Source organism: Ammospiza caudacuta, chromosome 13, assembly GCF_027887145.1.
Source record: "Ammospiza caudacuta isolate bAmmCau1 chromosome 13, bAmmCau1.pri, whole genome shotgun sequence".
NCBI lineage: Eukaryota > Metazoa > Chordata > Aves > Passeriformes > Passerellidae > Ammospiza > Ammospiza caudacuta.
In genome coordinates this window covers 17472274-17498045 of record NC_080605.1, presented here as the reverse complement: position 1 = coordinate 17498045, position 25772 = coordinate 17472274, and the positions used below count along the sequence as shown (strand labels likewise).

The 25772-nt window shown below is 38.3% G+C and overlaps 2 protein-coding genes across 3 annotated transcripts; one reads left to right on the top strand and one right to left on the bottom strand.

Annotated features, from left to right (window-relative positions):
* Positions 1-1519: 1519 nt before the first annotated feature.
* CENPN (centromere protein N) lies at positions 1520-10191 on the bottom strand. Of its 2 annotated transcripts, none has more exons than XM_058813659.1 (11): positions 10058-10191; positions 9255-9444; positions 8111-8156; positions 7496-7552; positions 6987-7063; positions 5764-5940; positions 4953-5054; positions 4320-4377; positions 3797-3909; positions 3059-3182; positions 1520-2692 (listed from the first exon to the last, which is right to left on the bottom strand). In XM_058813659.1, exons 2-11 carry the CDS (start codon positions 9423-9425, stop codon positions 2577-2579), a joined length of 1041 nt encoding a protein of 346 aa, XP_058669642.1. In that variant the 5' UTR covers positions 9426-9444; positions 10058-10191; the 3' UTR covers positions 1520-2576. The 2 variants fall into 2 exon arrangements, with proteins under 2 accessions (XP_058669642.1, XP_058669641.1); XM_058813658.1 differs by having other exon boundaries at positions 9255-9436; positions 10058-10161.
* Positions 10192-10324: 133 nt separating this feature from the next.
* On the top strand, positions 10325-24897 carry CMC2 (C-X9-C motif containing 2). The gene is made up of 4 exons (XM_058813257.1): positions 10325-10393; positions 16442-16578; positions 20664-20735; positions 22642-24897. Exons 2-4 carry the CDS (start codon positions 16498-16500, stop codon positions 22714-22716), a joined length of 228 nt encoding a protein of 75 aa, XP_058669240.1. The 5' UTR covers positions 10325-10393; positions 16442-16497; the 3' UTR covers positions 22717-24897.
* The last annotated feature ends 875 nt before the right edge of the window (positions 24898-25772 follow it).

Genomic DNA, 25772 nt, shown 5'->3' with positions numbered 1-25772 from the left:
GTTGCTGTCAGCTGCTCGGGCCCCGCTCCGCTTCCGGGGCCGGCGGCCAATCGGCGGCGGCGCTGCTGAATATTCATGAGGCACGTGGCGCGGCCCCGCCCCCGGCCCTCAGCGCCCCGCAGCGGCGGCCGCGAGCGGTACGGCTGGGCCCGTGCGCGCTCCCGCGGCACAAAGCGCGCACTCGGCGCACCGGGACAAACGGTGAGGGGCAGCCCGGGCACGGCCCCGGCCCGGCGCACACCGCTCCGGGGCTCCCGTGATTGTGCTGCACCGGGAAGTGGAGAGGAGGCACCGATTTCTCCGCTGGTCAGGGCCGGGACACGAGGGAACGGCCGAAGCTCCGGCGGGAAGGTGGGGCTGGTGTCAGGGAAAGGTTCCTCACGCAGAGCACCGTCATTGGAACAGACCCCCGGGAATGTCACAGCAGCAGCCTGACACAGCTCCAGGAGCATCGGGAGAACACTCTCCGTCACAGGGTGGGATTGTTGGGGTGTCCTGTGCAGGGCCGGGAGCTGCACTTGTGAAGCCTTGTGGGTCCCATAAAATATTCTATGATTTCCTGATGCTGGAATCACCAACACAACACACAGAGGTTTTTCTCCTATAGCTGGCCAAGTTAAGGGAAAAGATGCACACCAGTCTTTGGGTAAGAGCTGTGCCATGGGTGTAGCCCCAGGATGTGTGCTCCTCCTGCAGCCCCTGTGCCCTCAGCTGCAGCTATTCTGCTCCTTGGGGACAGCACAGAATCGTTTGGGTTGAAAGGAACCTTTAAATATCATCTAATCCAACCCCAAACTTCCAAATTGCTGGAAGAGACCAACTGGAATGGGGAAGATAAGATTGGTCTCCACATTGCCCCTTCTCACCTCCTCCATGGGAACACCTGCTCAGCAAGAAGGAACCCCAGAGCTGCAAACGTTTCCTGACAAATTAATAAATACACACCTCCTTGCCTGGAAATGCTGTGTAGTTCCTGGAATATCCCTGCTTACAGGAAGTTAGAGATAAAACATCTCTGAAAATCAGAGATACTAAAAAGGGGATGGAGGCTGCCTTTCCCAGAAACAAGAGGCAGTAGGCCAGGTACTCACAGTGTTCTAGAGCACTTGGGAACTTTACCTTGATGGTAAATCACTGCCCTCTCAGGCATTTAGGTTATTTGGGAGAGAGCATTATGAAGAACAAGTTGCACAGAGTGAAATACATGCTGGAATCTTAATGGACCTGAATCCTGGAAGTATGGTGGAATATGGTAAGAGCCAGCTCTTAATGTCTATCACACCAAACCTGGAATTCTTCCACAATCCTAACATTAAGTACTTTGTCAAATCAACATTTAAATTACCCAGGTGGAATTCCTAAAATCCATAGCACTAGCAGATAGTCCTAAACCCATTTTCATGTGTGAGGTATAGAGATGCTGAAAATCAAACCAAAAATCTGTATATGATAAGTATTGTTTTCAAGTCAGGCCAAACAAATTTTCATGAAATGACTTAATTTACACATTTATTTACAGTCTACAACAAAAAACATGCCCATACAACCTCTGGAAATACAGCTGCTTCTGTACACTGAGATATTGAAAGTATATTGGATAGTCTATATACACCAAGTGTACACAAAACAATCGAGAAAACAGAATTAAAAGTAAAAACTGGTACATTTTAAATGAATCTTCAGATCAAATCAGTCTCAAAAAACAAAGCAGGAAATATCTATACAATTGCCAATGTTTCCCAGCTCTAAAGAATTTCATTGCAAAGCTGTTTGCATTAGTGACTGTTGCCATCTCAATTCCATAAACTTTGTTCTCAAGCAAAAATCCAGTGGCAGCAGGCAAGGATTTGAGAATGATCAAACATTGAGATATCCTAAAACCTGTAACTTCCTCAAAAGAAAATATTGCCTCTTCCATTGTATTCTTCTGAGACAAAATTTTCTAAGACATTAATAGCAACAGGCAGATTTTCAGGTATTTCTTACTGGCTGTTGCCCTTGGTGATAATTTGGAAGGTGAGTTAATGAATCCCTCCTAAAGCTGGATGGCAGCTTGGTGCTGACATCTGCATTCCAAATGTCCATTCTCCCCCATGCCCTGGAATAGTCTCAGAATACAATTTTTGTACTTAGATAAAAACATGCCTGAGCTGCAGCCAGGGAGCCCCACCCATCTGAAAGGGGCTGTGCCCATGTCCCAAACAGGGCAGGTGCTCTGTCCAAAATATGAAATTCTGGAATACTGTAGCCATCTACAGCTATGATAACAAACTGAATAGCTACAGCTATTATTGTGCCTTTATTAACTTCACAAATATTAAAATACAGTTAAGTGCAGTCATCACATTTAAATTGAAAATAACTATCATCTCTGTTTAAACTTTGCAACTAGCTTTTATTAGTTAAGGCTAACTTCTGTTAAAGACAGCTGTGGAAAAATAATTCAAGCAGAGCCATAATATGGAAAAAACTTTAGGGTATTAAGAAAGAATAACTTATTTTTAAATATCTTATGATGATTTAGATTAATACCAGTAATAAATGAGTTGCATATTTCTCCATGAATCAGTTTTAAATTAAGGGCTTACAAAACTTTCTGGATATAAACCTTTTTTCTCTCTAATTTTAAAATAATTCCTAGCTTTATGTGGTATGCATGTCAGGAGTGGTGAGAGTGGTGCATCAGCCATACCTGGGGGGAGAGAGAGACAGATAATTGCAGCTGTACTCAAACACTACTTACCTTTAATAACTGTTAATAAAACTGAAGCACAAAACAAAGCCACTAAAACTAAAACCACAGCCTGAGTATCCATATACAAACCAGTAATTCTAAGAAAAAAATGTTTAGACATAAGTTTTTAAAGTGGTAACATCTTTATTCTACTGTGTTTCTTTTTCTAAACCAACTCTGAAGTTGGTTAGTTGCTCCCTTATGCGAGATACAAGCGGAATGTAAGGTGACAAAAATATTTAAAACTCTGGAATTTCTGTCCAGAGTATTTCCATTCAAAAATATTTAAAACTCTGGAATTTTTTACAGAGTTGGAACACTTACCTGCTGGTGCCAAGGATTTCAGTGATTCTAAAAGATGGGGACTAGAAAACTTGACCAAACATCTGAATGGCTCTTTTTTATCCAAAACATCCAATTTAGGATCACTTTTAAACATCGTCTCAAGCTGTTAACACAAAATTTAACCAGTGAGTACAAGCAATGAATATGTTTTATTTATGTTATTACATATTACACATAAACATTTAATTAGACTGTTTCCAATTTGTAATGATAACATGATTCCAGCTGCAGGAATGTTGTAGTGTTGTAGTAAAATCTGAGGGTGCCACCATGTGGCAGAGTTTTTTGCTGAAAGCAAGAGGCAGCTTGTTCAGCAATACTGGAAAACATTAAGTATTTCTTAGAATTTTCAATTTATCTGTTCATGCAATAAAACCTGTGCGTCACTGAGAAGTCAATTATGGTGTCATACACAGGATAAGCTTTGTATGTATTTAAAATAACCCTTATTTCTATGCTTCAACACATTGCTAGCCTAAATCTACTTTTGTTACAAAAACAGGGCAAAATGCTGAGTTCACAGGTCTGAAAGACTGAAACACAATCTAAAACTCTGATCAAATTTCAGCCTGTTACAGAGAATTTTAACTCATTAATTTTTAAAATGTCCTCCCTAAAGTTTAAAAAAACCCATGTATTTTTTAAGTTTGAAATTTAATCTAACTACCACTCCATTAAAATTAGAAAACCCCAAATCAAATGGGTTGCTTTTCCTACCCTGTATTGTGCAAATTCGAGTTTTGGTAGGGGACCACTACCAAAAACTTCCTGGTTCAGTCTGTGGATTCTTTCTTTCTCACTTCTGTTTTCTTCAACTATCCTTCTATCTGCTGCAGGAGGAAAGAGTAGGGAAAAGAAAACAGAAAGACAACATTGTCAGTTGCTGCAATCCTGTTTTTCTGATCAGATTATTCCAATGAAAATTTGTAAATAATAATTTTAATGAATTCATTGCACTCTTTTTTTGGATAAGGTAGTTGTCTCTACCATTTATATTTTCAGTTCTTACCAAGAGAAAAACACAAGCTAATGTGAGATACTGGGCATTGAGTGGATTTGGTTTCCATGTCCAGTACCACTCATGGGAAATACTGACCTCTCCCAGTGCCAGCCACTATAAAGGCACCAGGGATGGATAACAAAATGGGAATGAACATATGTACATTTCCTTTTATCAACATCATTTCACAAGCTAGCAGGAATGACATTTAAACTGCCTTTACATTTCAATTATACATACCATTTTCTGGTTCTACATTCCCTCCTTGAAGAGGTTTTGGAGTGCAAGTTTGGAAGTTCTAAATGGAGAGAGAGAGAGAGAGAGGAAAAATTGGTTTAGTTCAGTTCTACTTTTAGAATCTCTACCTGAAAAGAACTTTAATATATTTCCTTTTATTTTTTATTCTGGAAGAATGATCTTCCAAATTTTGACCATTACTAGAAGTCTGGAAGCCAACATAATTTTGAAAAAAAAAAAAAAAAAAAAAAGCCTGTCTTAGGATATTTGTGAACATTTCCCTGTTTACAAGTTTTGCATGGATGAGCAGACTAAGCACCCATTCCAACAGCCTTCAACTCATGGCTCTAGGCAGCCTAATGAAAGGATGCTAAAAAAGCTTAGGACTGAATTGTTCATGTAATTTTTAATCTGAGTTTTGCCATCAGGAATTACAATAATAAAGAGTATATGGGATACCAAATAATTACATCCCCACTGCAATGTTACCTTCATGAAAGGCTGTCCACCTCAGTAGTTCAATATTATTTTAACTTGATGGTCTCTTGGAAAAGGTGAATTTTCCCCTTGCTAAGGGGTGAGAACTAGGCCTGAAACAAAAAGCAAGACTTAGGATTTACTTGTGAAGTGGCTCACCTGGCTATACCTTTTAAACACAATATCTTTAAGGGAGTTTAAAGAATGACTTCGAAGCTCCATTTCACGGATGTCATGGTAATTGGAAGCAACAATCAGGGCCTTCAAATAAAAATTGAAATTGTTTTAACATCAGACTTAATCATCACTTTGTAATATATAAAAAAAATAGCATCTCTAGACATTGTGATGTCTTTGTTCCAAGGTAAGCAACTGCCCTTTTACTAGGATTTTCATATCTGAAAAAACGTTGCAGAGATTGTTATACAGCTCAGGTTAATACTTAAAATTAATTTAAAATTTTAATATTTAAAAGCATTCACAGTATTAACAAGCTAAGTCCCATAGTCTTATCAGCTGAAAAATAAACAAACAGACTCAGAAGATATTTGAATTACAACTACAGAAATTTGAGGAAATTTCTAAATAGAGGGAAAAACACTACCAAAGCTGATCATCAGAAATAAACAGAAATGATTCCCTGATGAGCTCATATGCTTAGTTCTTGAAGTTAAAAGTATTGATCTAATATTCTTCCATTTCTCTGATGCAATTTAATGGAATACTGCCTGAGACTTAGTTAAGAAATTAAATTCAGGAGCAGTAAGAATCCCAATAAACTGAATTTATTCACAATGCACCAATCCAAAGATTTGTGTTTTGCCCCATTTTTATCATGAGCTAAGGAGGAAAAAAAATGGGGTTTAGAAAATTATGTTAAGTGAGGTGTCTTTACCAATCCTCTTAAAAGCTAACCCAATTATAGCTCTACATGACTGGGGAAGTCAGTCTGAGCAGTTTTAATCTGTACCTGACACAGCAGAGGCAAGGTGCTCTTCAGCACTGAGGAAGAAATGAAGACATAGGGAGTCTGTGAGTGGTACACAACATAGCTGGGTTTGTACTGGTTTGGTTTTTTATGTGGTGTTCCCCAGGCAACTCTAATCCAGATTGCATTGTCCTCATACTCCTTAAAGGTGATGGTGACCTGAGAGAAATAGAAAAGTTTTGATTTACCAACACATTTGGGTATCCATAAACATTTTCTTATCTCTTACCATCTCTGTTCACAAGACCCAAACATAATTTAGTACCACTGCATGAATAAGGAAAAAACCCACTAAGTGGCGTAAGGATTGGATTTAAATAAAATTTCCAAAGAAGAACAACCTCACAAATGGGATAAAAAGAAGAATTACCTTTCAAACTCTATTATTGTTTTTCTTCCTGTCAATATACATTTTTTTTTCTGAAGGTTGAAAATAGAAAATAGCTTGTTACAAAAGCACTGATCTCTCTTTTGGGAAAACAACACAAAGATGTCTGTTTAGAAGGAGGGCTAGTGGCAATAATTCCAATAGGTCCATTTTTGGAGAAACTAAACTTTTGATCAGCTTGTCATTTTAGACCTGAATTTAAGATTTAACACTGCTCAAGAATACACAATCAAAAGTCTAAACATTCCCTTTTCTATTCTTGTTGATTTGCTCCTTGTTTACTTCTTTTTACCTTGACTCAAGTAGGTTGACTTAAAAAAAAAAACCTAAACAACAGAAACCCAAACTATTGAAAAACTTTATTATGAGAGTGATGTGAATTGCAGCTGATTGGCTGTGAGTGTGATTTGGGTTTGTTGCCTCTCCTGTTGTGAGTGGGAACCCACTGGGTGTCAGGGAGTGACACAGGTGATCAGCCAGAGGCATTTTCTATTCCCTTGCCCAAATGAAGCTGGTGAGCTAAAGCAACTAAAGGCTCCTGCAAACTGGGCAAAGATTTGATAAAAAACCACCAACACAGTGCCTTTGTTGAAGCCAGTCACATTTTAACACAAACTTGCATTTTATTTCTTTCCAGCACAATTGTGAAGCGGCTAAATCAGACATGCAATACATTTTTCCTATTTCACATGCAGTTCCTATCATTCCCAAATGAATAATTCCATTTAATTCTTGACTCAAACTGTGAGGAACAGTTATGAAAACAACATACTGACGCCAGAGCCATGAAGCAAATTTAGAATGAATTTATTCTTACATTTTTCAAGGCTGACCGAAGTCTTCTTTTAAACTTTTTTTTGAAATCTGTTATATCAAAATATTCCAATTCTTCTCCTGTTACATGAGACAAAAAAAAGCCAATCAGAAATAACATTTGTGTTTACAAGTAGTTTAGAGATGTTTTTAGTTTTGCTGAAACAAAATTAGGCAGAAAAAAAATAAAGTTGCATAACCTTACACAAAAAGCTGTATTTAAATTCTGACCCATGTTATTGTTATACAGAGAAAAGATTAATGTTTAATTAGTAATTACTAATGTGTAATAATTGCTTGAGAAGTTAATGGAAAGTATTCTAAAAACATTAAATGTAATCTCCATTGAAAAATACATACTAGGCTGCAGTAAAATATTAAAAATCTCTCTACAGAAAAATTCCAAATGAAGCTACATGAAAATGTAGGATAGTGGTTAAAATGTAGGATATGAAGCAGCACAGCACTAAGTTGCTGAGAATTGTGGGATTACAGCAAGGAAAGACATCTTACCTGACTTTTTCATCTGGTAAACACTCCACATTCTTTTGTTTTGGTAGATGTGGTTGTCTAGGAAAAATAGGAATTGCCCAATAACATAATGTATTATCAAACAGGGATTAAAGGAAGAAAGAATTTTACAATACTTTTATAGACAGGTTACTTTAAAAAATATGACTTCTGATAATGCAATATAATGTATTACCATTCTTAAACTACCACTCACAGCAACCATAAAAGCAATTTTTTTTTTTTTGTAATTAAAGAGATGCAAAGTTCTTTTCTAATTTGGTGAGTGGATAATAAAGGGCATCCCTGGGGTTCAATGTTTAAGGAAGGGTTTTACCTCAATTGCCCAATGTAAGACATGTAGACTGTTAAAAAAAAAAACTTGAGATTTAAACTATTGTATAAACAAGTTGTGAATTGATATTGGAGTTAGGAGTTATATACTTTTGTTATCTTGAGCTTTTTGAAAAAGAGGCCACATCCAATAAGATTCATCTAAAATGTGATGTGCTTACCTCAAATGCATCTGTACCCCACAAGGGTCATCTCTATGTAATTAAGGGCATTATCAACTTACTCAAAAAAAATAAATATCATTTTAATTCACTTCATACTTACAAATTATGTCTAGAACTGCTGCTTGCTTGATGTCTGCAGAATTTTCCTAGAAAGAACAAGAGTGCATGATGAACTACAGGTCTGGAAAGCCCAATCACACTGTTAATCAAGTGAAAAATAATCTCAGTATTGGTACTTTAAAGGACATTGCACCGAAGCCCACAGCACACACATTCTCTTCAAAGGCACCACACCTGGTCCCAAGTTGTGAGAAATCAATAATGAAAACTATTTCAGCAAGGTTTAAGTGTTCCTCTGCAGAGGCAGCAAGAGGAATGTAATCCTTACAGTGTGATGTACAAGCAATTAGAAAGAAAGTTAATAGGTATTTATGACAATGCATCAGTGACTGGTATTTCACTGTCAGCATTGTAACATACTGGTTATTGCTTATTTATGCTCTATAGCATGAAAGGATTTTTAAGAAACTGCATGACACAATTTGTTACAGATACAAGTATTTCAGAAAAAAATTGCTATTTTAAAATATGGCATTTGCCATCTTATGAGAATAACTGAAGAGTTTCTTTCCTGTAGTTTGATTTACACTCCAGGTAAGCAATTTTTGAGTATGAAATTCAAGGGAATCATACCAAAAGTTACAGAATTCAAGATGTAGCAGTAATAACTGCATTTATCTGGGTTATGATATTAAAGACTTCTGGTACACTAAATTCAGAGTTAGATAATATAATTTTTTGCTTACAGCATGCTGAATGGAAGTAATTCTGGCCAAGGAAAGTTAAAAAAAATTAAAAGTCTAAAAGATATAAACTAGTGATATCATTACCTATACTAAATAGCTTTAAATCAGGAGTTTGCAATGAGTAGACATCTCAGTCAATACCTTTATTTTACAATTTAGAAACACACCCATTTTTTAAAGGTTTAACATACTGAGCTTTTATCTACCATATGCAACTTAGAGCTCAAAAGATATTTTTGAATACTTAGTATAGGACTGTTCTACACTCCTACAGATCAGACAAAACCAATGGTGTTACAAGCTCAGCTTTACATTTTCCAAACTACAAAGTGCCATTTGAGGCTGTGTTGTGGCCAAAGATTAATGTTTTAGTGTTTTTTCATGATGCTTCTCATGCATCCTATATGTCAATGACATTTTTTGAAGGAGAGGATTTACCTCACAGAGTTGAACAACTTCTTGGGAAATGTTGTCCTTTATCTGGTGGAAATTTAGAGTCTGCAGCTGTGCCTCAGAGAGAAAGCCCCATTTCTGCAGCATCATCTTGATTTCATCCTTTGGGATTTTTAGCACAGTTCTTCGGATGTATTCAGCCACAGTTTCATCCATGATGGAACCACCTGGAAAGCTGAAAGGTTAAAGAAAGTAAAACCAAGCCACAGGCAAGCTCAGGGGACTTGCTCCCTTCAAAGGTGTACAGAGCTGCACCTCAGCATAACTGGCTGACATTGATGGCAGTCCCAAGGGCAGCACTACTACAGACTTAGACATTGGCAAGTTAAAATACGTGCAATAAATTACTTAGACACTGAACTATAGAATATCTTGAGTTGGAAAGGATGCAGAAGGATCAGAGTCCAGCTCCCAGCCCTGTGCAGGACACCCCAGGAATTCCACCAGGAGTCCCAGCGTTCGTCCAAACACTTCTTGAGCTCTGTCGGGCTTGGTACTGTGACCACTGCCCTGAGGAGCCTGTGCCAGTGGCCAGCTCCCCACTGGATGAAAAACCTTTTCCTGATATCCGGTCTAAAACCTTTTCCTGATATGCAGTCTAAACCTCCTCTGAGACAGCTTCATGTCATGCCCTGGGATCCTGTCACTGGTATCAGAGATCACTGCCTGCCCCTCCCCTTCCCCTCAGGAGAAAGTTGCGCACTGCCATGAGTTCCCCGCTCAGTCTCCCGCTCTTCAAGCCGAACAGACCAAGTCTCGTCACGCCCTTAGCAGTCTCCCTTACTGACCGAGGCCTGGTGCGAGCAGAGGGCTGTTGCTATTGCTGTTGCTGTCTGTCCGGCCCGATGCTGTCTGTCCGGGTCCCTCGCACAGCGGCCACGGCCGCGCAGACCCCGTCACCAACCAACCGGACCGGATCTGCCCCGGCCCGGCCGTCTCACGCCGCTCCCGCGCCCGCCTTTCGAACCGACCAATCAGACCCCGCGCCGGGCCCCGTCCATCCAATCACAGGGCTCCCCGCCCGCAGCCCCGCCCCGCTGCGGCGCAGGCGCCCTGCGGGCTGTCCGCTGGGAGGCGGCTTCCGGCCGGGGCCGGCCGAATCTCTGCGTCCGCCCCGCAGTGGGGTGAGTGAGGGGCGGCCTCGGGCAGAGCCAGCGGGAAGGGGAAGAGTTCAGGGAAAAGAGGGTGTAAAGGGGAACTCTCCCCCCTCCTGCCCTATTCCGTTCCAAGCGCCTGGCTTTGTGGGGGGGCCGTGCCGAGCCGAGCTCGGGTCCGCCTTCTGGGACCCTGCACTCACCGCGTAACGTCCTGCGGAGCTCCCGGGGGGCTTTGGGAGGGCAGCCCTGAGGGGGATCTGGGGTCTCTCCGCTGTGGCTGCCGTAAGCTGCTTCTCCTCTGTCTGTGTGTCCGTCGCTTCGTTAAGGCCTCCCGGGAGCCGTGAGGAGCTGCTTCAGTGGGACCCCCCGCATTAACGTGGTGACAGCACCTGGCAGCCCGTGGCAGAACCTGAGCAATGTTTACTTTGTGCGAGTGCCGCCTGCCTTTGGTCAGGGATCGGTTTGCTACAGGGATCAGAGCCCGTCATTTCCAACATGGAAACAAATCCTCTTGCTCCCTTTCTCTCTGAAGGGGAAAAGCTGTTTTACGAGATTTTGGCAGGTTCATAGAATTCTTCTTCGGGAAATTAATAAAAAGGAGATGAGATGGAAGCTTGGTGTGGTGGATGCAGCTGAAGTACGAGAGCAGCTGGCAAAGCAGGAATTTGGTGACAGCGCCGTGTCCTTATGTCATTGTAGAGTGAGCTGGGTTGGAAGGGACCTCAGAGATGATCTTGTTTCAGCCCCCTGCCCCAGGCAGGGACACCTTCCAATGGACAGTGCTTTGTTTTATGCTGTCTGCATCTTGTCATTCTTAACTGCATATTCTGCACTATATCCCACTAATCGTGTCACAACTCTGCTGATGTTTCTTGTATGAATACGACCTTAAATAATTGCCCGGAAGTGAAAACATCTTCTATTGAGTGCTTTACTCAATCACCTATTCAACCTTAAATAAAATTGTAGAAATTAGTATTCAAGTTAGTGTTCCACCTGCTCTGTTCCTTAGGATTAACACCTTAATTTGTTTTGTTAAGTATGAAATCAGGTATGGTGTAGTTTCATCAGGTACTAAAAGGTGAGTTCATTCTGCTGCTGTGAGGGAAGTTGAATTGTTGGCAGAAAACAGTAATGTAAAAAGAAAATAAATATGAATCTTTCTTACTTATCAGCATTAAAAAAATAGTATTCTTTAGGTTCAGGGAAAGTAAATGCATTCTACATAATTAAAAAGATCTCAAAGTAGACATAATTGACCATTTTTCTGTTTCCTTTCTAGTCTTAATAGACATGTTTCTAAATTATTTTCCCTCATTCTAATAAGTAATGTTGAAAAACGAGTGCACAGTTTTAGAGACTGAAATTCAAGAGGTCATGAGTAAATTTTGTAAGATTTAGCTAAGCTTAGTTTATTAAAGTGGATTTTTAAATTTCTTGAAGATGCTGTAAAGGTTGGGGTCATTCTCAGTGTGCCTAATCATAGCCTGAAGGACAGCAGCACAGAGTGACACTTGAATATCCTGGTCTGGAACATGTTAATGATATTACTGAAGGGTAGAAACAAAGTCCTGAGTTTTGAGTTCCCTTGGGTTTTAAAATGGTGTTTGTCAACTGTGATTTCTCATTTCACTGATCTCTGAGTATTCAGAACTTTTGTCAAAATTCTTTGTGTAGGAAAGAACATTAGGAATGCAGGAGTTCTGCTGAAGTGGCACCAATGATACCTTGAGACAAATACCAGCCTGTTGGGTGTGGAGCTGGATTTTTTATGCTAAAAATCTGTACAATCTTAGAGAAAACATGAGTTGAGTAAACAAAAAGTTGTTGCGATTGTAAATATTTTTTCCAAACACCAAACAGAACAATACCGTGTAACCGAGAGTGCGAAACTCCAAATGTTTTGTATTAATCAAGTTAGACAGTGACATTAACCACAAAAAGAAATGTTAAACGTGGAGAGAGGAGCGGCGAGTTTGCTCCCTCCCTGCTGTGAGTCCCTGCTGGGCTCTGCTCGCTCCTGCTGCCGCCTTGTGGGCGTTGTTTGAGCGCCTGCAGGAAAAGTTCGTGTTCTGTGTTCCTGTAAAGAGCTCCATCCTCAGCAACGCAGCTGCTCAGGTGGCATTTTTCATCAGCAGGGTTGCTAAACAAGGATTCGCATTTTGCTTTAAGAGGTCATTTTTCTGAACAGTGGTTTGGGTATTTTTTACCATTCATCTTAGAAAGTTGAAAAAAACTATGATTGTGTTCTTTTCAAATGGAAAAATAGTAAAACTCAGTTTAAAAAATAGTCTACTTACATATTTTAATTAAATATAGACAAAGCATCTTATGGAAACAATTACCTGGATCTAAACCTTCCCTTCATTGTTGCCCCTCAAGCATGGAAAGATTCAGCACTGGGCTAAGCAGCAAAACGAAAGGAACCTAATTCAGTTTTCCTGCTGCATCAGGGAGCTGGTTAGTTCATATTTATGTGAGTTTGTGAGAAAAGAAAGGAGCTTTCCTGACATGCTGACCTCATGGTTGATTTTGGGAAGAAGTGAGAATGTACTGAAGCCTTTGTTTCTCCACACAGGAAGTGTGAGGAAGTCAGGAGGAGAAATTGGCACGTGGAGAGAAATTTTATCCTAAATTTTGGTGTCAAACATGAAATGCCCACAGTGTTTTTCCCTCCTTTTTTGGGTCAGCCTTTGGTTTCTGCCTCCTTCCTGGGTGTCTGCAGTTTTATTTGAATTCTGTAGTACCTGTAGGTTCCTTTTGCATTTAATAGGAAGTATTTAATGTAGTGAACACATATATAGATCAATTTTCAGATTAGGGATAAGTATCACATCTCAATAATTTATATGTTGATTGCTTTTAGAAAATTTGAGATGCTCAGTCTCCCAAGATTGCTTACAAGGAATGATCTCATTATTTTTCTAAACAGAAATACTAGTACTGGAAGTTCAGGATCATTATCAGAAAATTTCAGCTTTAGGCTTTTGAAAAAATCTGGTTTATGATGGAAACAATACAGCTAGAATATCCTATATTTTCCCTACTTAAGGAGAAACCAGGCAGGTAATGATACTGGAATGAGACAATTTCTTAATTATTTCTTACCCAGGATAATAACATAGATCTAGAAACTGGTTTAGGAAGTTGAAAGATTAATTATCTTTATCCATGTTTTCTATGTTCAGAGACTAATAGTTTATAGAAAAGTTTATTTTTGAGGTATTTTAACCAAATTATTGAGATACCTATGTAATGTAATTTTTATCAAGAAAGAAAAAATTGCACTGAATCCCTCATCAAACACATTAAAGGGCAGAACATTTCTGTCCAAACCAGTGAAATACGTCAGTGCCGTTATGTAAAGAGATAATTTCTTCTCTCCAAATAGTCACTTCAGATAATAACATTTGCTTAGCATTTTGCAGTTCTGAAGCAATTCCTGTATTTTCTAAATATTGTTCTTCTACTTCACTTCCAGTATTTCTTCTACAGAAATTGTGTGTTTACCTTGGCATTCTTTACCCACATTTCTGTTAGTAGTTTCCTCAGAGCAATTTATATTGCTTATTCACGATTTTTTCCTGTGATTTTTTTTTTGTTCTGTTTTCTTTTCCCAGTATTCTTTTATGTATCGATTCCCTTTGAGTTACCTGTATAAAATTCTGTCCATTTGGACTTATATTCTGGTAAGATGGCAACTTGGAATTCTTATTTTTCATTAGAATGTTATTAAAAAGAAACTAAGGAAACCAATGTCCTTTCTTCACACAAATTGTTGTTTCTATTGAAGCTTCTGTTTGTCAGTCATTCCCCTCCAGCAAAAAGATTTCAGCCTTCCCTGCTCATTTATAGACCACTGTCTAATCTGCCACTGCTGAACATCAGTTTAATACTGAGCACTGGGAACGCTGCTCTGTCCGAACTTCAGGGGTGCTTAAAGCCTCCAGGGAGGCTCAGAAAGATGTTTTGTTCCTTAGTCCATCACATCCTGCAAGAACTGAGTGCTAGAACATGAAACATTCTAATATTGAATGTTATTTGAAAATGTCAGGAGTACTGATCTGGTGTGACAGTTTAGACCTTTGGTTTGTAGCATCTATTCCACAAGAGGGGACACTGGAAAATCCCTTGGAGTTGTTTGAAGGCTTTTAACCAAAAATGCACCATCACCTCTGGTGGTGGCATTGGTGGCTTTCATCCAGGGTCTGAGAATACTTTAGCAAACAATGGCAGTGATTGCTGTTCTTGGTTTAGAAATAATGACTCTTTCCTTGGAATGCTCCATTTGACCTGCTGGCCTGTGCTGATGTGCATTCCCAGTTTCTCTGGACACTGCTCTGGCTTTCTCCTGACACTGCCAGCTCAGATCACAGCTTGAGCAGGCACAGGCAGAGCTGAATGATGAAGAGCTTTAATAATCATCTGGGTTCCCACATGGTAAAGTAACACACAGCCACGGAGCTGGTCACCCTCTCAGGGGAATGCTAATTCCAGAGCTATCAAAAAACTCTACTGATAAATTTAAAACATATTGACTTTGTGTGGCATGCAATCAAAGGCTGGTGGCAATAACACAGCAGGGTTCTGAATCACTTTGCTGTTACAGTCGTGCTCCTGCTGTCATATTTCTAAAGGTTCATTTGTTAATTTGTTGGAAAGAATGCTTAAGCAACTTGTACAGTTTCCAACAACTTCTGTGCTAAGAGTAAGTGTAGTGTAATATTGGACTTCCAGATAGCATGGGGAAGGTTTTGGAAGAAATCACTACAACACTATGTGGAACATATTCTCATGGTTCTCAAGTGGCTTTTAAATGTTTGGATATTTAAAATTAAGTTTGCTGGTGGGAATCTAACTCTTGTTAAGCTGAACACATAATGGGAAGTACTGGGTATATGAGTGTACATATATATTAAGCTGAATATATTCCTTGAGCATTCTTGGAATAGCAGTGGAGATTATAATTGTCAGACCAGCAGCTGAATTTTGGGATTTTGCAATAGTAAAATGTGACCATTGGCTGCTTGCATTTGTCCAGTCTGTCTAGCAGGAGTGTTAATTCAGGGCTGGCTGCTCACTGCAGGTTGTGGTGGTGTTTGCCTGGTGTATTGCAACTGGAAAGGTGATGCCTTTGGGAGAAGGGGAAATGACAAAATACTAAGCAAACAAACAAACATCTCTCCAATTCAGTGGCAGTATGGGCCATAAAAATAAAATTTCACCAAGATGAGCCCATTTATCCTGGTATGAACTGGATTTTTCTCCTCCCCTTCATGGTGATCTTCCTGAACAAAGGTGTCATCTTCCTTCAGCCACTGTCATATGATGCTTTCAATCCATTTCAACTAAAGAACTTGCTCCCTCCCCACAGAACCCTGCAAGAAAGGGTGTCCCCCTTTAGTGTTGCAGAAAGAAAACATCAGAGAAATCTAAATGCTTCCTTCCACTGTGATGGGGTGGGGGATTTCTGTAGGAGAGCAATCCCATTGCTTTCAAAGGAGCACAGTGAAAGAGCAAGAGGCAGCAACATGGAGTTGCAAGAAGGGACTTTTCAATTCTTTGTGATTTAGAAAAACTACCAATACTGTTTTGATGAAGTGATTATTGGTTTTTAAAGCATCACCAATGTCTGGATTAGGGTTTTTTTGAAGTGTGTAGATAGCTAAAAAAGATGCCAGTTCTCAGAGTGCTTTGTGCTTCCTGTTGTAATCTTTGTGAAAGGTAGAAAGAAAATCACATACACTTAACTTTTTAAAGTAAGAAAACAGAAAATTGAAGTAGGAAGGTGAAAAAATAATCTGGAGTTCAAGAAAGGTTAATGCTGGTAGAGAGTCCCTGAAAATTAAAATCTTAGTTTTGTGTTTGTCTGTGATAGCCAAGATTATAAACTTCTAGCTGACTGTTAACATTTGGGTTGTGTATATCAGACATGTGCTGGGTTTAATGACTGTAATAATTTAATATAAATTATATTATTAACTGCATTTTGATCTCAAATATTGATAAAATAACACAGTGATAATATCTTATGTTAAATCAGACTTGCTAGTGACACTGTTTTAATGTTGGCAGGTGGAAATTTTCTCAGATTCCTGTCCCTGTGCTACTAAAATCATCCCGAACTAAAGATGCATCCAGACCTGTCTCCTCATCTGCACACTGAAGAGTGTAACCTAATTATCAGTCTGCTCAAGAAGTGTCACAGGGAGGTAAGAAGTGTTGAGCAGAGAAAAGAGTGGGTGGGTTGGGGAAATGAGTGTCAGATAAATTAGTGGTGATATTATATGATCATGGAGAGAAAACCCTCCTCTAGGCAGAACAGCCATGAAATATTACTGGTGTGTTTGCACTGAAGAGCTGTCTGATGGCTGTGTAAAATCATGCCAGTGATTTATTGAGGAAATACAACATACCTTAACATTTTCTGTGCTACAGCTTAACACTTAGGGACCTGTTTTAAGAACTGGAATAACTTCTGCATCTCTTAGTGCTGTGAACCCCTCAAAAAACAATGATAAAATCAGCTTCAAATGCCCTCTTTTTGTGTGCTCACAGCATCTCCATCTTCCAGGTGTCCCTGGGCAGATGATTCAGGGTGGTTAAAGCAGATGTGTGGATGGGGATCCCAACAGCCACATGCCTGATGTTCAGGGCTTGGAGAGTTAATGGGGAATTACTCCTTGATTCCATCTTCTTATTGAGCACCCACTCAAGGATGTGAAATGCTAAGTTGTCTTCAGGCTTCTCCAGGCTCTTCATTGCTTCAAGATAATGGAATCCTTATCTTACTTGTTCAAAAGCCTTTTTATAAATTTGCTTTGTCTACATCTCCTAAATGTAGAAGATTTGGCCCTTGCATTAAAAGCTTTCTGCAGCATCCTTGCAGTGTTGTTATTTTCCCAGTATATTCTAAGTAGATGTTCTGCAGAGATAATCATGTGGTATTAGTGCATAAAATAGTTAAATTTCATTCTTTTTACTGAGATAAAATATATTTAAGTATTCACGATGCATGTGAAAACTCTTGATTTACACCAGTACAAGCAATCTACAATATTTTCACCTCCATGGTTGGTTGTGATATTGATCTTTTTTTTTAATGCAGTTGGATTCTAAGACAATAAAATTGTTAGCTTTATTGTTTTGAACAGAATTGTAAATTTTTCCTTTCAAAAACCATTGCAGGATGAGAAGCAAGGCTGATAATTCACAAAATGTGAGAGAAAACATTTTATTTTGAAGATGGGTAACAACATTTTTGTAAGATTTTAATATAGCTAAAGTAACTTATTAAAAAACATTTTCAGCACCACACTTTGTTATGACTTTTAAATTACAGCAATGAAGGGAGCAGAGTTTTAATACTGAAATTCATTTGCAGGGAGTATATTGTTCTGGTTTTCTTCAGCAACATGTAATTTGTTTTGTTGGCACTTGGAGTGCAGTATCTTGAAAGATGAGCACACTGCAGTCTGTTGATACCATCTCAGAGGTGGTACTTCCCCTTCCACTGCTCCTGCACAGAACATCTCCAAGCTTTAAAACTAAAAGTTGAATTGAATGTAGGAATGACGCTTTTCTTCTGAGTTCAGAAATTTTAACTTGCCTAAAAAGTGCTTTAGGTAGTTTGAGAGACTAGAAACTTTTTTCCTTTCATTTTTAGTTGATATTTTTTGCCACAACTTTAATGTTATAATGCAGGTAAATGTTCTGTAGCTAGAATTTAGTGAGAAGACTGCATGTACCTTAAGTACTGTGGTATCAAAAGGATTGCCAAATGACCATCAGTCAGGAGAACAGGCAGCATGTAAGCAGTAAAAAGTGAAACTGTTGGAATTATTTTTTCATAATTGTGAAAACAAATCCAATTAGGAAAGAAAATACATTCAGATTTGTCCTGAATACATAGGGAGCTTTCTGTGCTTTGAGTAGGAATGCAGCAGTATTGATTTACTGCTTGCAAGTAGTGAATGGCTGGCTGGCTTTTTGTTTGTGGTTTGGAGTTGTTTTTTTTTGTTTTAAATGAATGTGAAGAAAGAAGTATCATGGACTTGTGTGATGTTGCTTATTGGACTGCCTTGAGAACTGGAACTAAAGGGTGCACCTGAACTCCCTGGCAGCAAGTGATTCAAAGAAATTTGTTGTCAGTCTGACTTATGAAGGCACTGGGAGCAGCAATAATAATCATGCACAGAATTATATTCTCTTGCTTTTGTTTGAAGTTGGTCTTTGCATGGAGAGGAATTACTTTTGTCAGTCTTGTGCTCAGCTGGGAGAGGATGTTTGTGCTGGCAGTCTCAGAACAGAAAGGGTGAGGATGACTTTTTCACACTCAGCTGAAAGGGAGCAATCCTTTTTCATTTGAAATTCAGTGGGAATGTACTGAAATATTCTTTTTTAATTGAACTCACTGAAATCTGAAGTCAGTGGTATTAATGAGTTATTGGTGACTACTTGCTGTTTTCTTAAAATGCCAAAATGTTTTAAGAACCTTAATCTGCAATTTAAATTGCCATTCCTGAGGGATGAAAAGCATTATTTTAAAATTGGGTGTCCATTTTCACAACAGTCAATTTGATTTACTTTATCCCTAATCTAGAACCTGCCCTGTATATCAAGTTTTCTATCAAGTGAGGAGAGGTTAATGGGATTCCTATTTGATGTCACTTCTTTTTTTAATAATTCCACTCTGGTGCCAAGTATGTGCCATAAATAGACGAATTTTTATAGGTAGTAGCTCAAAGAAATGTGTATTGTGTTGCAGTTGTATGACTGTAATAGGTGTAATAGCTATTTTGAGAAACTGATTCTTTGTTTCCCTTATAATCTCAGCCAAGAAGTTGACATTTTAGGAATCTGGCTAAATAAACATAGATTAAACCCACTGTATGCACTAGTCAGAGTGGAGTTAGCTTGAAATGTGAGTGTTCACCTTGAAATTTAACATGCAGGTATGCAAGTAGAATACAAAATTAAATCTGTATTAGCTGGAATGAAAATGTTGTAAAAGCAAGATCGGTGTGCAGTAAAGTGACAACTTGTTCCATGCAACTGCTTCAGTCATCTGATGCCCTTTATAAATCACAGGGGTATAAACAAGCTAATTATAGCACTGCTGTAGTAAAGTGTTTGTCATAAACTTTATTAACCCACTCCTACTTCAGTTGTGTTCTGTTGGATGAGATCTTGTTCATAGTTTGAATCCTTAATAGTGTTCATGGATCACTTGTATGAATCCATCCAGCTGCTTGGTCAGGAAATGCACATAGGATTTCCTCTGAAATGTGGAAGGGACTTCATGTGCATTTGTTTTGTTCTTCTTGGTCTTTTTTGTTTAAATTCATGAGTTGTCTGTAAGATTGGCTGAGTTGTCTCCATTCATTGTGTAGCTGCAAATATCTACTAAAAATCTCCTCCTTCAGGTCTTCTAAATCACTTGGGTGCTCTGCTGCCAGGTCCTGCCCTGAGATTCTGCAGCATGGCACCAGCATGGCCCTGAAAAGGCAGTCCTTCTACAGCCATGCATTCTGAGAGTGCTTTAATGCCCAGAAAAATGGAATTGTTCTAAGGAATACTGGCTAAGAGGACAGATTTCTATGGTGAATACCATCATGTTAGCTGTGGAGAGCCTTCATGAGAACAAGACCTGCAGTTTTTTTAGAAAATAAGGAACACTTAAATGTGCTTAAGGCCCACAATTGAGCTGTGCCATAAAGATGGTAAATATAGCTTATTTATTAACCTCAAGATCCAGAGATTTTTTTATACTGGTTCTGATGTTCCAGTCAGTTAAGCCTGGTGCCTGCATCTTCTGGACCAACAGCACATTGTTCATGCAGCTGGGACAATGGAGCAGTGAATCCTTTGCCTCTCTGGGTCACAAAGAAATAATGAAAACCAATGCAGGGAGGACATTGCCTCTGTATCACAACCTGGAGTTCAGAGTATTTATTGTTTGTATGTTATTTAAACTGGTGCTAGTGAGATTTGTGAGACTGACTTGTAGATCAATAAAATTATGTTCTGCATTTAAACAACAGCTTCAGCTTAGGTGTCCTCCTTTGGTTATGCATGGTGAGTTCCTTCAACTCTCTGCCAGGCAGGGGTGGCTCAAGTGAACTTCAGGGGTAGCTTGAACCTCTGCCTGCTTGGGAAAGAAGTTACCAAACACCACTTTTCACAAGAAAGGGAAAGACCAGGATATGTTGAAAAATGCAAATGAGTTTAAATAAATATAGAGCTTCAGAGGAAGAAACCTTTGAATTGTAATTTTTTTTTCTCCTTAACTCATCAGCACAATGTTTTGAAGTTTTTTGGCCACTGCAATGATATTGACCGTGAGATGAGGAAGTGCTTAAAGAAAGAGGTGAGCAATAAATTATAAATATTGTGAGTTAAATGCTTAATAAAAAATGGGAGAGAACTAGAGTTGTTTTTTACTAAGTAGTATGAATCAATAAATTTAAGCACGTTCTGCTGTGGGCACTTGAGACCAAATCCAAACTTTTAAAAATAAATTTGTCAAATAAAATCTGGCATTAACAAATGGCATGGTGTATTTTTGATATACAGAAATAGGCAAACACATTTTAATGAAACAAATATTGCAGATAGGAACTGATGCTTCACAGATTGCTCCTGACTTTTTTCTCAATTTTTTTTTAGTAGTGGTATTTGCACAGAATTTAATATAAAGCAGTAATGGTCACTTCTGCATAAATAACACTTAAAGCTGAAGTCAGTTACACTGACTGAAACTACTTAATGAGTTGCTGAGTTAGGCCCTAAATGAAAATGTCTGCAGATATGAAGGAATGAAGACAGAGTTTAGGTGCATTAACTGTTTTAATAGGCACATTTTCAGAAGAGTGCTCTTAATATTTATGGTAGTTGTACCTACATGACAGAACATAAAAATGAACATTTCACACACTTTTTAACTTTAAACTGTACTTTCTAATTTTTACATAAATTTCACCATACTAAAAAGTTTCTTTCCACATAATCTTATTATTTTTTCTTCCACTGAGGCCTCTACATTAAAGGAGTTCTTGATGATTATATTTATCTGCCTTCTTAAAATGTGCTTATATTGATATGCCATTACTAAGAAGCCCCTGAAAGGTTGTTCATCAATATTGAAGAGGTAAAGATGTAGTTTTTAAAGATCCATTGTTCTCATTCTACATAAAAACATGGATGGGTTATTGAAAAATTAAATATTGGCAAGGGAAAAAGTTAAACATTCTGTAAATGTTAAGTAATGTTTTGGGTCATTATTTCAGTTATAGACCAATCAGTATAATGGATGAAAAACTGCAAATCCTTTTCAAAATCAATTTCTTTTTTAGTTTATTGCATTACATAGAGAATTGAATATTTGTGGCTTACTTGGGTTTTATTCTTGATACCAATTATTAAAATATTGAACAAATATATGCTCTAACCTAAGGACAAAAATAATTTTCTTCTCATGAAATACATATCAAATGATGCATTGATTTTTAATTTTTCATTTATTTGAGCCATGAAAATGTTTCCTTTTTGTTTGCCATGAAAGAAGGGCTCTTCAAGATTCTGCTAGTGCAGGGGGTACTTGAAAGCATGATGATCTTACACATGTATCTAACCTGTGAAGGCTTCCTTGATTGCATTTTACACTGGAGTCCTGCCTCTGTTGTGGTTCTTGTTTAAACCATTAAAAATCCCCACATGCCTTACTCTCATTCAATCCAAATTTGTCTTTGTTCTTTTCATCTTGATATCCTGCTTGATCTGTGCTCGTAGTTAATGACCAGGATCAAAAATAGACCAAGCCTGTGATGACAAATTCATTTTTCAGAAGGCAGATCCACATTAATCAGTATCTTGCAAAAGGAAAAGAGCCTGAGCTGTGCTCTAGAATAGCACCAGTGCAACTTTTTTTTCCTAGTTCGTGTGAAGTATAGCTGTGTACGTTAGATCACTGTATAATTAAGTTCCTCCTTAAGATTAACTGAATATTCATTATTAGAATGTTCTAATGCTCTTTAGCTTAATAACCTCAAACTTAGAAACCTGTATTTTAATGGAATAAATGTTAATTTCAAAGTACAAATGTTAATTTCAAAGTAAAAGCAAACCTATATCTAGATAGCAAGAGCTGTATGTCTAACACATCAGTCAAATGTATTGTTTCTGTTCCTGGGTAAAAAATGCTTCTACAGTTTTAAATTTGACACATGTGTTTAATGATAACAGCTGATCTAATAATTTCCTTCTGTGTCTTGCAGTACGAAGAAAACAGGCGCAGGAACCGGGAGAAGCGACAGAGGATAATGAACGCGCACAGAGCCGCAGAGAAGTGAGCGCTGCTGGGGCTGGGCAGCTGCAGCTCCACAGGGATGTCACTTGTCCAGCCTGTGGTTTGTGAGATGGTGACAAAATAAAGGCATCTAATACATACTCATTCCCAGCAAGGCAAACAATGTGAAAAAATAAATACCATACATCACTCACAACCTAAGTTAATTTTCGACCTCTAAATGAAAACTACGGTGGCAAATCTTTGTTGTGGCACTTTTATGATTGTTAAGTAATGAGGAGTTGGTGTGTGAGGTACTATGTGTTTCTCACTTTGTACTGAGTTGCATTTATCTCCTTGTGTTTAGCAGTTTCTCTTTCATATCATAGGTTTTGTAGGGACTTTCTGTTTGTTTTTCATTGCAAAACACTAAGTTACTTTTTTCATCGCTTTTTGTAGTGTTGTGATAACACTTTTAAATGGATTAGGAAAGAGAAATTTTAAACAGATGTGGCTTGAAATTGGGAATTTCCTATCAAGGAGTAATTGGAGTTCTAGTATTTTTATTGGAGCTAAAAGGATGAAGCTACTGTCTTCAGCTGAGAAGATTACAAATCCTCCCTGCCAACCATATGTACAGTGTAGACTGTTGTAAGACAATTTGTTCATCATATCCAAAACAAGCGGCTTTAGAAATTCAGAATGGAACATTTCCAGGGATTTACAAAGCTTCCCCTTGATTTTTGTTGAGTACAATCAATGTGTGCTGAGTGATTTTTGAAGAGGAGTGCTGCCAAAAAGATAAGCTGAAGTTCTTCCATTTTCTCTGGTACAAAAGTAAAATCACATTATGACAATTGAGGTTGAAGCAAAGCTGACACTGAAGTGAAGAAAAGTGTAACTTTCTCAGGCTAGTCAATGTGTGTTTTGTGACCAGGTTGCCTTGTTAGCCTATAAAAGGTGTTTATTTTCCATCAAACTGCTGAAAGCCCACAAGAAGTCTCAGAATTCAGATGATTTGATATCAAAACATACACTGGTTTGTCCACTGGTGGAGCTGCTTCTCTGTGTGTCTGCTGGATTCGCCTTATTTTTAAATAATGCCTCTGTTCTCTGTTCTGCCTAGCAGCAAAATACTTTTTAAAATATAAATTTTGTTGAGCCAAGTATACAAAGTATCTAGAAAACTTTTGGAAAAAAGGTGCCTATTCTACAGTGAATTACATGGTTTGATGTAAAAACCATTGTTGATACTCAATCTTGAAATTGGGACATGCCCCTGTTTTTGGAAGAAAATGGTATTTTGTGAGCTCTTTTGAAGGGTGAATTAGATAGAATAATTTTAGTTAGTTTTCAATACCTGGATGGACCCAATTAAATCAGTAAAATTAAACCACAAATGTTTTCAGTGACAGCTCCAAGCAAAGCTGAAGCAATTGTTTCTGCATCTTGACATGCTGTTTGTTTCTTAGAACAAGTAAATGATGCACTGCTTGAATTAGTACTTGAATGGTTGGAAGTGGTGCAGCCTTTATTGGTATTTTTCAGAGTATTTTGAAAGAATACTTTGTAGTGAACTCCCCTATCTAGGAACTCTGCATCCATGGTACTTCTTCCATTTGAGATGACACAACCTACTTCAGGCAAGCTCTTAAATAGGATTTGTAGCCTTTAAGTAAATAAATAAATTGAGAATTGTTCCAGAGATTAGGTTGAGAAGCTGATAGCTGAGTGCAGAAGCATTGAAGCTTTTGTTTCCTTAATCAGCTTCTGTGAGTCCCAGTCTTTCACAAAGCAACAAAATAAGAAACCAAGAGCCACTTAACACAGCTCATTAGTCAGAATCATGTTTGCAAAGATCAATGTGCTTAGTGAATGAAAGACCAAATGGCACACACAATTCCTATTGATACTTTTAACTACATTTATTTATAAATCTATTTTACGGATCAGCTTTGTTTACCTAGTGAAAGTCTGATCATGGTCTTCCTTCTGTTTCTCCTTGCTAATTGCCCACTAGTAGTGTGATATGAGAGTGCCATTGATTCCTGTGGGTTTTGTTCCTTTTGTTTGACAGAGTTCATGTTGCTAATTTGATCTTGAAGCTGAAAAACACTGGTGTAAAAATACTGATCATTTATCTGACAGAGAAAGGGGTAAGGGTGAAATAGTAAATGTATGTTTTTTTTTCTTGTTTCCTAAAGCAAGCTTGGGTGAAATAAAACTTTTCTCTACAGACTTTGAAGACAGTTTATTGCAATCTCATTTGTGTATAGGAACATTTTGCCCATTGTTCTTTCTGACAAATTGTATTTGAGAGAGAAAACAAATTTCATGGAATTCGTGTTGAATTGCATGTGAAAAGCTCGTGTGTTTCATGGTGGAAAGTGAAGAAGGGGGAAACAGAAGGGGGATATGGCAGCTCTGGCCATAATGATGAGTATTTTCCATATTGAAGTGCCATAAAAGTGTAGGATACATGGACAGGAGGAGGACAGAGCAAAGAGAATTATAACTGTCTAGCAAAATCCCTGTAGTTTTATCAGAAACACCTGGTAACACTATTTGTAGTGTACTTTCTCTTGCTGGAAAACTAAATGACATTCTGTTTTCCTTAATGTTTTTTAAAAAATATATTTTAGTAAAAGGAAAAATATTCTGCTGAATAGCAGCAGCATAGTGTAAGAACAACAGGGTGAGTTCTTGCTCTGGTGTTAATTTCTTTATACAGCAGGGCTTGTCTCCTGTTAAGCTGCAGTGCTGAATGTTAATATATTATGAATGTACCACTCATCTTTCCCTGTAAACTTTAGTTGGTAACATCCTCAAGGAATTATGTCCTTTGTTGCTGATACAGATGATGTGTCATTTCTAGACCTTGAAGCAAAACCTTGATTTAGTTGAGCTGACTGTACAATTTGGGAGAGGACTAGTCCTGTGAGTTAGTTATTCCCTCTGTTACTGGAAGTCACTGTAATGAATATTTCCAATGTGTTATGCACTTTGCTGAAGCTCCACACCTCATGTATAAAGTGTATTCAACAGTCAGGCATTCCTGAATTTGGCACTGCCCATGCTTTAAAAAATCGTGACATCTAATTCAATTTTTTTTTTTTTTTT